General features: G+C 36.0%; 1 protein-coding gene across 4 annotated transcripts in view; it reads left to right on the forward strand.

Moving 5' to 3' along the window:
- The window catches only part of AGL (amylo-alpha-1, 6-glucosidase, 4-alpha-glucanotransferase), a 99,866-nt gene that overhangs the window by 64,622 nt on the left and 22,484 nt on the right, over window positions 1-12,760 (forward strand). For all 4 annotated transcript variants that reach the window (XM_007169535.3, XM_007169534.3, XM_007169536.3 and 1 more), the window contains exons 25-27: window positions 1,847-1,949; window positions 5,484-5,709; window positions 6,926-7,037. In XM_007169535.3, coding sequence (XP_007169597.2) covers window positions 1,847-1,949; window positions 5,484-5,709; window positions 6,926-7,037 — 441 coding nt within the window. The remainder of the gene's footprint in view (window positions 1-1,846; window positions 1,950-5,483; window positions 5,710-6,925; window positions 7,038-12,760) is intronic.

The following is a 12,760-nucleotide window of genomic DNA, read 5'->3' on the forward strand; positions in this document are numbered from 1 at the left end:
TAACCAAGCTGGTGCAAATGATTTTCAATGCTTGATTTGGATATTTTGAGTATGTCGGCTATCTCCCATGTGGTATAACGTTGATTGTTCTCAATTAATGTCTCAATTTGATCACTATCAACTTCAACTGGTCTACCTGATCATGGAGCATCGTCCAGCGAGAAGTCTCCAAAACAAAAGTTCGCAAACCACCTTTGACAAGTTCAATCAGTCACAGCACCTTTCCACACACTGCACAAATCTTTTTGTGCGTTTCAGTTGCATTTTTACCTTTCTTGAAATAATAAAGCATAATATGCCGAAAATGTTGCTTTTTTTCTTCCATCTTCAGTATTAAAATGGCTACACAAAAATTCACCAATTTTGATAAGTTTTTTTTTTAATGCACGCTGATATGACAGCTGTCACAATACAATATAACAAAATCATTTTGAATGAAGTTAAAGACAACTAAGCGCTACTAGAGCCATCTTACGGAAAAAACCAAATGAACTTTTTGGCCAACCCAGTATATAAACTGTGTATGTGAACCGTGTATAAACAATACACAAAGTGTTCAGGGAAATTTTGTACCACTATTTGAAAGACAATATAGAAAGAAACGTCTGATGTTACCTTTAGTTCTGATGTTTTCTTAACAGAAGAACATACAAGGTGAATACCCAGTAAACAGAAACTTAAATTGTGAAGTATTGCCAATTTTTTTTATCTTAGTCAAATTCTTTTACCTCCCAATTTACCTTTTATAATTAATCTTTTATTTCATTCATTCAGTAAATTTTTATAGTGATATGTACCAGTTACAATTTTCAGTGATATACTTTGGTAAACAATGCAAATGAGATTTCTGTTATCATGGATCTTATTTTCTATTGGGGAGAGACATTCATTCAACAAACCAGAAAACAAATAAGATATTGTCAAATAGTGTTAAGTGCTTAGAAAATAGTTATGAATGAATGCTGTGAACATTTTATTTCTGACCTCAGTTTTCCCTTCCTAAAATTTTTGTTACATTTATACTTTAGCATAGTTAGTTTTCTTGAGTGAAATGCTAATTTCCTTTGCTTTACTTTCCTACTGATTATTGTTTTTAGTACAAATGCAGATAACAATTATATTCTTTTCATGTTTTGTAAGAAACCAAACTCAATTTAAAAGTAAAATTTTAGATTTTATCCATCAGTCACTCTGTTTTACTTCATGCATAAAAGCTGCAGTTACCTAGAATGTTCAAGTTATTTGGCATCTGAAATCCTTGTTTTCATCTGTGAAAATTGTTTCTGGCTAACAAACTATAACACTTCTAAGTCATTTTAAGTAAATGGGAAATTTGGTAATAAAGTAACTCTCTAGTGATAGATTAATAAACATTTAATTATGTATCATTAAGGTAATCATCTCATATTTAGATTAATTTGTTGCCTTTGAATTGCATGTAGAACCTTTTAAAATATATCATTACTATTATATGAAGAGTTTCTTGATGTGTTAAATATTTGACCTCTGATTTTAATCTTTAACTTTAATTTACTAAAAGAAAGTTTATCTGTGTTTAAAGACTCACACATTTGAACCGGTTCAGATAAGCATCACTCCCTAGCACTGATTCTTAATCTGTTTTGGGTGACAGATTCCTTTAAGAATCAGATATGATTATGGATCCTCATCACACAAAAGTTGACCTAAGTATAGCCATACATTCTGCAGAGACCTTAAGAGGGTTTGAAGACTCTTTTTAGCTCATCCTTGACCCCCAAGTTTAGAGCAACTCATCTATAGTAATGGAGTTCATAGGTTTGTGTATATTAAGGTTAATATATTACTTTGTTGTGTTTTCTGTTAGGCTTACCTCACTTTTCTTCTGGTATTTTCCGCTGCTGGGGAAGGGATACTTTTATTGCCCTTAAAGGTCTGCTGCTGATTACTGGACGCTACTTGGAGGCCAGGTAGGAAATCTCTAAAAAGTTGCAATGCAGGTTTATGTTTGAATGTTTTTCACATGCTCTTCAGACTTCTTATTCATCTATTCTCAACATTTGGGAGGCATGTTTTCCTTAGGTGTGTTTTTTATTTTATTTTTTATGTATTCAATTAATAGGATCATAGAATTTCAAAGAAGTGAAAATCTTTAAAGTTACCAAATTCTAACCCTTCATGTTACAGATCAGGTTATCTTCAGCATTTGCTACTTTATTTCAAGTAAAACTAAAAAATGTATAACCATATTACTAACATCACTCACTAAAGAGTAAAATTTCTATGCCCAAGTTAAGTGTAAGAACTCAAATGAACTTTTAGGTAAAATTGGAAAGTCTGCCATTTTTTGTTCTTCCATAATGAAGGCATTGCTGGCTTTTTGACGGAGTTGGGTAGAAAGAATTATAATACCAGGTTTTCTTTTTAATGTCAGACCTCGTAACCTCCAGTTTTATGTTTTCTAGACTTAAAATGGTGTTTTCTTTTTTTTTTTTTTTTTTTTTTTTTTTTTTTTTTTTTTTTTTTTTTTTTTTATTTATGGCTGTGTTGGGTCTTCGTTTCTGTGCTAGAGCTTTCTCTAGTTGCGGCAAGTGGGGGCCACTCTTCATCGCGGTGCGCGGGCCTCTCATTATCTTGGCCTCTCTTGTTGCGGAGCACAGGCTCCAGATGCGCAGGCTCAGTAATTGTGGCTCACGGGCCTAGTTGCTCCGCGGCATGTGGGATCTTCCCAGACCAGGGCTCGAACCCGTGTCCCCTGCATTGGCAGGCAGATTCTCAACCACTGCGCCACCAGGGAAGCCCCAAAATGGTGTTTTCTTATGTCACAATATTATGTATGAATTTATCGGAGGTAGAAAAGAAAGGCTCTACATCAGTGCTGTATAGTGTTCCAGAAATCAGCAGTGTCACCATCATCTGACAGCTTGTTAGAAATGCAAATGCTTGGTCTCTATGCTGGATCTGCTGAATCCAAACCTGGGGGTGGAAAGGGCAGAGTTGGCAGATGGCAATCTGTGTTTTTGCAGGGGCTCCAGGTGATTTTCAGCGGCCTAGGACTAAAGTTTGATATCACTGCTCTACAAGTTAAAACTTGTAGCAAAAAAAGCATTTATATGATACCTTGTTTTGATGTCACCCGAGAAATAACTGGAGGTTTGCCTCTCCAAATGACAAGTTTTATTTTTGATCCTTTTAAAATTGGAAATTTCTAAGTGAGCATCTAAAATGTATTATATGCTTCCCTATACTAACCTAATATATAATAAGACCTTTTATTATGGACTTAAGATACTATATTATGGGGCTATAGAAATTTGGGCGGCTGTGTGCTTCTTCCCCAAATGCCCCTAAATGACCGTGATTAAAAAGTAGGAAGTGGAACGTCAGGAGCACAGTGTAGTGGTTAAGAACTTGGGTTTGGGCCAGACTACCAGGTTCTAATCCTGGTTCCAAATGCCCACCTGACAAATTATTTGTTCTCTTCGTGCTCTCCGTAGAATGGTTATAGTACTTACCTTATAGGGTTTTTGTGAGGATTAATTAAGCTAATACAGTTAAAGTATCTAGAGCAATGTCTGCCACATGCTAAGCACTCCATAAATGTTCATTTTTAAAATAATTATTGTTACTTTCATTGTTATCTGGGCTCCCAATGTTCACTTCTATGTACTGTCAAAAATTTCTGCTACTTAGTTTTACATATGACTATCTAGATCAAGCATCCGCTAACTATGGCCTGTCACCTGTTTTGTATGACCTATGAGCTAAGAATGGTTTTTACCTCTTTAAAGGATCATTAAAAAAAAAAAAAAAAGAATACATGATGAGACCATATATGGCCAACAAAGCCTAAAATATTTACTGTCTGACCCTTTACCGAAAAAAAGTTTGCCTACCCCTGATCTAGATGAGTTCCCAGAAGATAATGCATTTGTTAGGGTAGTGCTAGCTGCTATGAATTATAAACTCTTAAATTTCAATGGCTTTTCACAAACAAAATTCATTTGCTTCTGATCCTGTATGGGTGTTCAGGAGGGAACTTTCTACTTAGTGGTGAAAGGATATAGGCTCCTTTATCTTCAGGATATACCATCTTCCAGGGACTTAGGTTCTCTCCAGTCAGCTGGCAGAGAGGGAAAGAGAGCCTGAGGAAAACACACTTGTTCCATGCACTTAACATTCTTTTGCCTTAGAATGCAGTCATCTGGCCACAGCCAACTGTAAGGTAGGCTGGGATGTATAGCAAAGCCATTTTGGTGGACACATGGCTGTCTCTACCACAGATAGTTCTACTTCCACCCTCTGCAGAGATGTTCATGGACAGAGGACTTTTTATTCAACTTTCTCATGTATGACATGTTCTAGATAATTAAGATTGCTAATACTCTGACCTTTTATTAATTGGAAGTGTCACAGTCCATACTAACACTTTTGTACTGTGAAGATAAAAAGTTCCTCTTACACTATAACTTAAGAGATGGGCATGGGACTTCCCTGGTGGCACAGTGGTTAAGAACCCGCCTGCCAATGCAGGGGACACGGGTTCAATCCCTGGTCCGGGAAGATCTCACATGCCACGGAGCAACTAAGCCTGTGCACCACAACTACTGAGCCCACGTGCCACAACTACTGAAGCCCACATGCCTAGAGCCCGTGCCCTGCAACAAGAGAAGCCACCGCAATGAGAAGCCCGCACACCGCAACAAAGAGTAGTCCCCACTCGCCACAACTAGAGAAAGCCCGTGCACAGCAATGAAAACACGACACAGCCAAAAATTTTAAAGATTTTTTTAAAAAGAAATGGACATTGAACTGATATATAGAATTAATTAATTTCTAAATGGTTTAGCCAAAAAGCGTTGAGGCCTAGAGATTTTAAATGCCTTTTCCAAGGTCATACAGATGGCAACACTAGGATTTAAATCTCAGTCTTCTTATTTCTCAGTTTCATGCTCTTTTTAGAATGCCATGCCATCTTACAAAGCTGTCATTTGGTGTATGATAGTAGAATAACACTTAGAAAGATAAAATATTCTCTACAAGTTTTTGAAAATAAATTATGTTTTTCAAGGTCAGTTTTTACCCATTTATTTTCTTACATGGTTGTTTTATTCTTGGTATCTGCTATTTAAAGTAATAAGATTCATGTTCTTAGTTACTCAGATTTTGAAATACGAGGGATTTCAAAAGTAAAACCTAGAGCTATGAGGGACCTTAAAAATCACCCAGTCCAATCCCAAACTCCACAGATGAAAAAAAATTCTTCCAGAGGTGGTTAGTCACACAGATTGTTAGAGAAAAAGACAGGGCTAGGATCAAGGTTCCTGACTTTTAATTCAGTGCTTATTTTATATTATGACCTCTTTCTACATGAAAATACAAAGAAAGAAGGGCAAGAGAGAAAATACATAAAAAATAATGATTACCAAGAGTGACTTTTTTGTCTTCAATTTTTTAAGTGATTGTTTTCATGTCAAATGATTCACCTAATTCTGTTGTTTTAGGAATATTATTTTAGCATTTGCTGGTACCCTGAGACATGGTCTCATTCCTAATCTCCTGGGTGAAGGAACTTATGCCAGATACAACTGCCGGGATGCTGTGTGGTGGTGGCTGCAGTGTATTCAGGATTATTGTAAAATGGTCCCAAATGGTCTAGACATTCTCAGGTGCCCAGTTTCCAGAATGTATCCTACAGATGATTCTGCTCCTTTGTCTCCTGGCACACTGGTAAAGATCATTTCTTAAAATAATTGTTTTTCCTGAAAAATGACTGTTAGCTTCTAATGTAAAATACATGTAAAATTAAGAATCTGAATCTTACAAATTCTTCAAATATTGGTACTTATTTAGCACCTGCTGCTACTATGAGAGATTGCAGAGATAAGACTTGCTCTTTGCCTGAAGAGCTTGCAACATGGTAGAAGAGGTGACGTGTATATAATACAATCATTGCAAAAAAGAGGGAAGTGCTATGTAGTCTCATAAAAGAGAGATGATCTAGTAAGTGGGTCTCAGGGAGGACTACAGAAAGTAACTAAAATTTCACCTAAACTAAGCCTTGAAAGGTGAGTAGGATTTCATCAGAGATGAGGGAAGTTGTGAGAAGATATTAAAGATGAAATGAATAATAAAGCACGGGGTGGATTGACGCACAGTTTAGGACATACTGCTCAGTCTAGTTTGGCTTTTCGTGTAGGGTACCTGCAGGGTAGTAAGGGATTGTGGAAAGGGTGGACCAGGTTGTGGAGAGCCTTGGCTACCAATCCAGGGAGCTCAGAGTTTATCTTATGAGCAGTGCAGAATGAATAAACATTTTTTTGTGTTTTTTTTTTCCCCCCAGTCAAGAATCTACAGGGATATTGTACTTTTGCCACTTCCGATCTGCATTTATGTTATAGTTTATTTGGTATGGAGGACTTCTAAGCTACCTCAGGGCTAGCATAGATTTATGTCACTGCAATGTTTCTATCATGAAGTATTCAAAGAATATTTGTCCAAAAATTTTTTTAACCTAAAGTAAATTACCATTATAGTATATAGCTTATCTCCATTGCTATGTACGTGGATGACTTAGAACAGCAATGCCAATTTAAAACTCAGATTTCTGTATAATAAGCTAGATTCATTTATTAGCAGAACTGTTCACTCTAACGCAGATTACACAAGCTCACAAGATTATTTTTCACGTATCAGCAAATTACAAATTATTTCATGTCACAGAATGTATAGTTAAAACTACAATATGTTAAATGTTCATATGCCAAAGGTCTGATCTATTATATGATGTATAGGAGCTGCTTCTTTCCCCAGGCCCACCCCTTATCCTCATTTCTCCTTTTAAGGGAAAAATATATGTTTCCACAAAACTTCAGTTGTGGAATTTGGGAGACGATAAGAAAAATGTGATTTCTAACAGAGGTAACATCCATTATGTCTCAAACAGGATCAGCCATTGTTTGAAGTAATACAGGAAGCTATGCAAAGACACATGCAGGGCATACAGTTCCGAGAAAGGAATGCTGGTCCACAGATAGATCGGAACATGAAGGATGAAGGTACATAACTTTAGGTACCTAGTAAAGATTTAGTGATGAGATGAAATTAAACCTTGTAATTGTTCATTTATTTCACAAGTATTTTATTTGTGTATAAAACTTCAGAATATAATAATGAAAAAGATTAAGAGTTTCTGATCTCACCAGTTTAGTTTTAGTTTCTAGAGGAAAGATAAAATGTTGTATCTTTTGTCAGCCAGTTTGAAAGGTAATTTTGGTGCTTGCATTTATGTAATCATAACAATAATTGCTAATAATTGAGTGCTTACTATGTGCTAAGCATTGTGCTAACTACTTTACCTACGTTATTCCCATTTAACACTCCTGGGAACATTGGGCATGAGTTACATTGTTCCCTTTTTTATAGATAAGGTGACTGAAGCAGAGTAGTTTGCCCAGAGTCACACAGCTGCTAAGTGGCAGAGCTAGGATTTCATCCATAGTTTGTATGCCCCATAATCTAGGCTCTTATAAAATACTTTTTATAAAGAGGTTTATTTGTATTCAGAGTTAAAATATAGTTTTTTAACCTCTTTGAAATTCATCACATTCCTGTTTCTGTGGCACACTGTCATCATCATTAGCCAGTGCAAGGCTAACAATAATTTATTTCATTTTATTACTCATTCCCCTTAGCGACATTCCAGTGGGTTTGTTGTATATTCATGTATTGTCTTATAAAATATATATTGCTTTAAGTGCATGTAGACCTTTTTTTTAACTTTTTAATTTTGAAAGAATTGGGGACTGATAGAAAGTTACAAAAATGATACATAAGCGTACCCTGAACCCTTCATCCAGCTTCCCCCAATGAGGACATCTTCTATAGCTGTAGTACAATATCAAGATCAGGAAATAGATATTAGTGTCATACTGTTAGCTAAGCCACAAACCATATTCCTTTTTCACCAGTTTTACGTTAACTCATCTGTGTGTGTGTGTGTGTGTGTAGTTCTGTGCAGTTTTACCTCATGTATAGCTTCATGTAACCACTACCACAGTCAAGATACAGAGCTGTTCCATCACCAAAGAGGTTTTCCTTGTGCTACCCTGTTATAGTCACACCAACCATCCCTGTTCTCTAGCAACTGCCAATCTGTTCTGCATCTCTATATTTTGTCATTTTGAGAATGTAGATAAATGGAATCATACAGTATGTAACCTTTTGAGATTGGTTCTTTCACTAAACATAATCCCCCTTGAGAACTATCCAAGTTGCTGCATTTATCAATATTTTATTAGTTTTTATTGCTAAGTAGTATTCCCTTTTATGAATATACCATTCATCTTTTGAAGGATATTTGGGTTGTTTCCAATTTTTTTGGCTAATACAAATGGAGCTGCTATAAACATTCATATATAGGTTTTTGTGTAAACATAAGTTTTCATTTCTCTGGGATAAATGCCCAATAATGTGATTGGGTGATGTGGTCAGCACATGTTTTGTTTTATAAGAAATTGCCAAACTATTTTCATTTCACATTCCCACCAGCAGGCTGGATAGATCCAGTTTCTCCACGTCCTTGCCAGAATTTGTTGTTATCACTTTCTATTTTCAGCTGTTCTGATAGTTGTGTAGACCACTACACATTGTGGTTTTGATTTGCATTTCCCTATTAATGGTTTTGAACATCTGTTCATGTACTTATTTACCATCCATATCCCCTCTTTGATGAAATGTCTGTTCATGTCTTTTATCCATTTTCTAATTGGATTGCTGGTTTTCTACCATTAAGTGTGTGTGGTAAAATACACGTTTACCATTTTATCATAAAATATATCATTTTAGCCATTTTTAAGTGTACAGTGCAGTGGCTTTAAGTACATTTGCACTGTTTTTCAGCTATCATCGCTATCCATCTCCAGAACTTTTTCATCATCCCAAACTGAAACTATACCTGGTTAGCAATAATTCCTCATTCTCTCCCTTGCTAGCCCCTAGTAGCTACTAATCTACTTTCTGTCTCTATGAATTTGACTATTCTAGGTACCTCATGTAAATGGAAGTATGTAATTTTTGTCCTTTTATGTCTGGCTTATTTCACGTAACATTGGTATATCAGAGCTACATATACTATACTCTTATGCCCTTTGTTTAAACACTACCACATTCCTTTCCAGAATTACTGCACCAGTCTCTATTCCCATTAACAATCAAAGTAGCTTCTTAAGTGTCCATATGCCTACCAACATTTGGCATTATCCTCTAATGCCAAATATGGGTGTAAAGCCATATGTAATTGTTTTAACTCGCAATTCTCCTGTTACTGAATTTGAGTATTTGCTCATATGTTTATTGGCCTCTTTGGAAAGTTTCCTTTTCTATAAGTTATTTGTTCATGTTCTATGCCTTTACTCATCTTTCTTTTGGCATTCCTGTATTTTTCATGTTGATTATCAGGAGTTTTTTGTTTATTCTAGATATTTGTCCATCGTTAGTTTTAGAATTGCACAAACCTTTTCCCAATTTGTCTATGGTGTCCTTCACCATATTTCATTTCAGAAATCCTACCCCACCTTCATGTCTCAAAGATAATCTCTCACATTAACTTCTATTAACTATGTGAGTTGGCCTTTTACAAATTTTTTTTAAAAGAAACAATTCGTTCCACTTTAATTCATTCTATTTTTGTTCTTATGATTCTTGTTTTCAAGACCTATATCTGTATTAATTTACCATGTCTATGTTCATTTCTTTAACTTATTAAAATCCATATTGACCCCTAACAGAATAAGTAATTTAGTGTGTGCCCCTCTCCCCGAATCCCTATTTGATATTATCTAGGTGGAATTTCAGTTTGAATTGTTATGACTGTACTTCTTTTTGTTTTCTTTGGTTATTGCTTTTTCTTAGGCAACAATAAACTTTTATGTGTAATTTGATCATCTTTTCATTCCATCTCTCTTACTAGTATCCTCTAAGATTTATTTCTTTCCTTATTTGAGTTAATCAGATGAGCTTATTTATTTATGTTAATGTCTGAAAACCTCTCAGAACAGTGCCTACTACTACAGTGCCTTGCTGTAATCATTTTATTGTTGCTATGTGAGTATCTTTAGTGCTGCTATATGACTGTTTTTAAAGTTGGGACTTACATGTCAAGCCCTCTGAGGCCTTGTATGGCTGACAGTATTTTTATTATGCTTTCATATTTAAATGACAGATTAGACATAAATGCTTTTTTTCTTCAATGCTTTAGAAAATATTATTCTGTTGACTTCTTGTTTCCAATATTGCTATTGAAAGGTATATGGACCTATACCTTGTTCCATTAGAAGTGATCTACTCTTTCTTTTTTTTTTTTTTAAATTTATTTTATTTTTATTTATTTATTTATTTTTGGCTGTGTTGGGTCTTCGTTTCTGTGCGAGGGCTTTCACTAGTTGCGGCAAGTGGGGGCCACTCTTCATCGCGGTGCGCGGGCCTCTCACTATCATGGCCTCTCTTGTTGCAGAGCACAGGCTCCAGATGCGCAGGCTCAGTAGTTGTGGCTCTTGGGCTTAGTTGCTCCGCGGCATGTGGGATCTTCCCAGACCAGGGCTCGAACCTGTGTCCCCTGCATTAACAGGCAGATTCTCAACCACTGTACCACCAGGGAAGCCCTACTCTTTCTTTCTTGAAGATTTTAGAACCATCTCTTTGTCTGAATTCAGGATTTTACTCTAACTTTCCTTATCTGTTTCATTTGGTACTCTATGAGTGCTTTTAACCTGAGATCTTTCTTGATTCTAGGATATTTATCATTTTACTTCTTCAAATATTTTCTTCCTTCTCTTTCCACTTTCTGGGGATACTTTTGTCAGGATATCTTTTGGTTTATTTCTATCCCCATAGCTTCTAGCTCTTTTTTTCTATTTTCTCCCTTTAACCATTCCTGCTACCTCTGGAGAATTTTTCAATCTTGTTTTCCATCTCACTAATTCATTCTTAGCTGTGTCTATCTACTATTTAGTCCCTTATTATCACTTTATTGTTTTCTTTATTTCAACTATTAAAAATTTCAGACCTAACATCTCCACTTAGTCATTTTTAATGTCTTTTGTTCCTGCTTCATGTTAATAATATCTTACCTATGTCTTTGAGGATATTTATTTTGCTTATTGTATATTATTGGTCCATCTGTTCCAGTAATTCTGCTTCATGTGAAATATGTTACTCAGCTTCTCTCTTTTATATAGTCGTTAGACTCCTCTGATATCTAATGTTTATCTTTTCCCAATAAGCTCATATTCCCTTGATTATTAGCTACTCTGTAAACACTGAAAAGAAGCAATCTCCTTAAGTTGTAACACAGCAGCCTTACGAACCGAGGTGGAATAAAAGTCCAGAGTGGCTGGTCAGGTCTCACCTGTTTTTTGTTTGTTTTGTTTTTTTTGTTTGTTTTTTTGGGGGGGGTTGTTTTTTTTTAATAAATTTATTTATTTTGTTTATTTATTTTTGGCTGTGCTGGGTCTTCACTGCTGCTGCACGTGGGCTTTCTCTAGTGGCGGTGAACGGGAGCTACTCTTCTTCATGGTGCACGGGCTTCTCATTGCAGTGGCTTTTCTTGTTGCGGAGCACAGGCTCTAGGCACGTGGGCTTCAGTAGTTGTGGCACGTGGGCTCAGTAGTTTGTGTCTCGTGGGCTGTAGAGCACAGGCTCAGTAGTTGTGGTGCACAGGCTTCATTGCTCTGTGGTATGTGGAATCTTCCCGGAGCAGGGCTCAAACCCGTGTCCCCTGCACTAGAAGGCGGATTCTTAACCACAGCGCCACCAGGGAAGTCCTGACGTGTTTTTATTAGTTTCTCCCAAACATTATGTGACTTCTTCACATCAATACCTCACATATACTTCTGTAGTTTCTCCAGGGTTGATTGTGGGGAGGGAGCCAATAGCCTGGAATACTTTGCCAACTCATCAGAAAGTGCAAAAATAAATTTTCTACCCACTTTATGCATTTGAAACAATCTATTCATTCATAGTCATTTTGACTTGTGTACCTTTTTGTGTGTGTTCTTATGACTTTGTAGCTAAATCTCTGAGATTTAATTACTAAACATGGACTATCCAATTATTTAATATCAAATAAATTAAAAAGCTCTTTGCCTTTGTGTCATGTATTTAATATCAAATAAACTGAAAAGCTCTTTGCCTTTATGTATCACTTGACAAACATTTTCCAGAAGCTAGTACCTCTATTCCTAGCTCATAATAGAGGAAATAGGAACAGGAGGTAAAAGTAGCTTGCCCAAGGACATACATCAACCATCCATTAATAAACATAGGGGGAGCATTCAATCTCACCAGTACTCAAACAAATTCATGTTAAAGTAGGTCACTGTATATATATATATATATATACCACATCTTCTTTATTCATTCATCTGTTGATGGACATTTAGGTTGTTTCCATGTCTTGGCTATTGTAAATAGTGCTTCTGTGAACATTGCGGTGCATGTATCTTTTTGAATTAGTTTACATCTTTTCTGGATATATGTCCAAGAGTGGGATTACTGGATCATATGGTAGTTCTATTTTTAGTTTTTTAAGGAAACTCCATACTGAAGTGAGCCAATGAACAGTTTTGAGCAGGAGTGATGTGACCTAACTTAGATATTAAAAATATCACAGTGACTGCACCAACTTACATTCCCACCAACATTGTACGAGGGTACCCTTTTATCCACATCCTCTCCAACATTTGTTATTTGTAGGCTTTTTGATGATAGCCATTCTGACAGG

This window comes from Balaenoptera acutorostrata, chromosome 1 (assembly GCF_949987535.1).
Source record: "Balaenoptera acutorostrata chromosome 1, mBalAcu1.1, whole genome shotgun sequence".
Lineage (NCBI taxonomy): Eukaryota > Metazoa > Chordata > Mammalia > Artiodactyla > Balaenopteridae > Balaenoptera > Balaenoptera acutorostrata.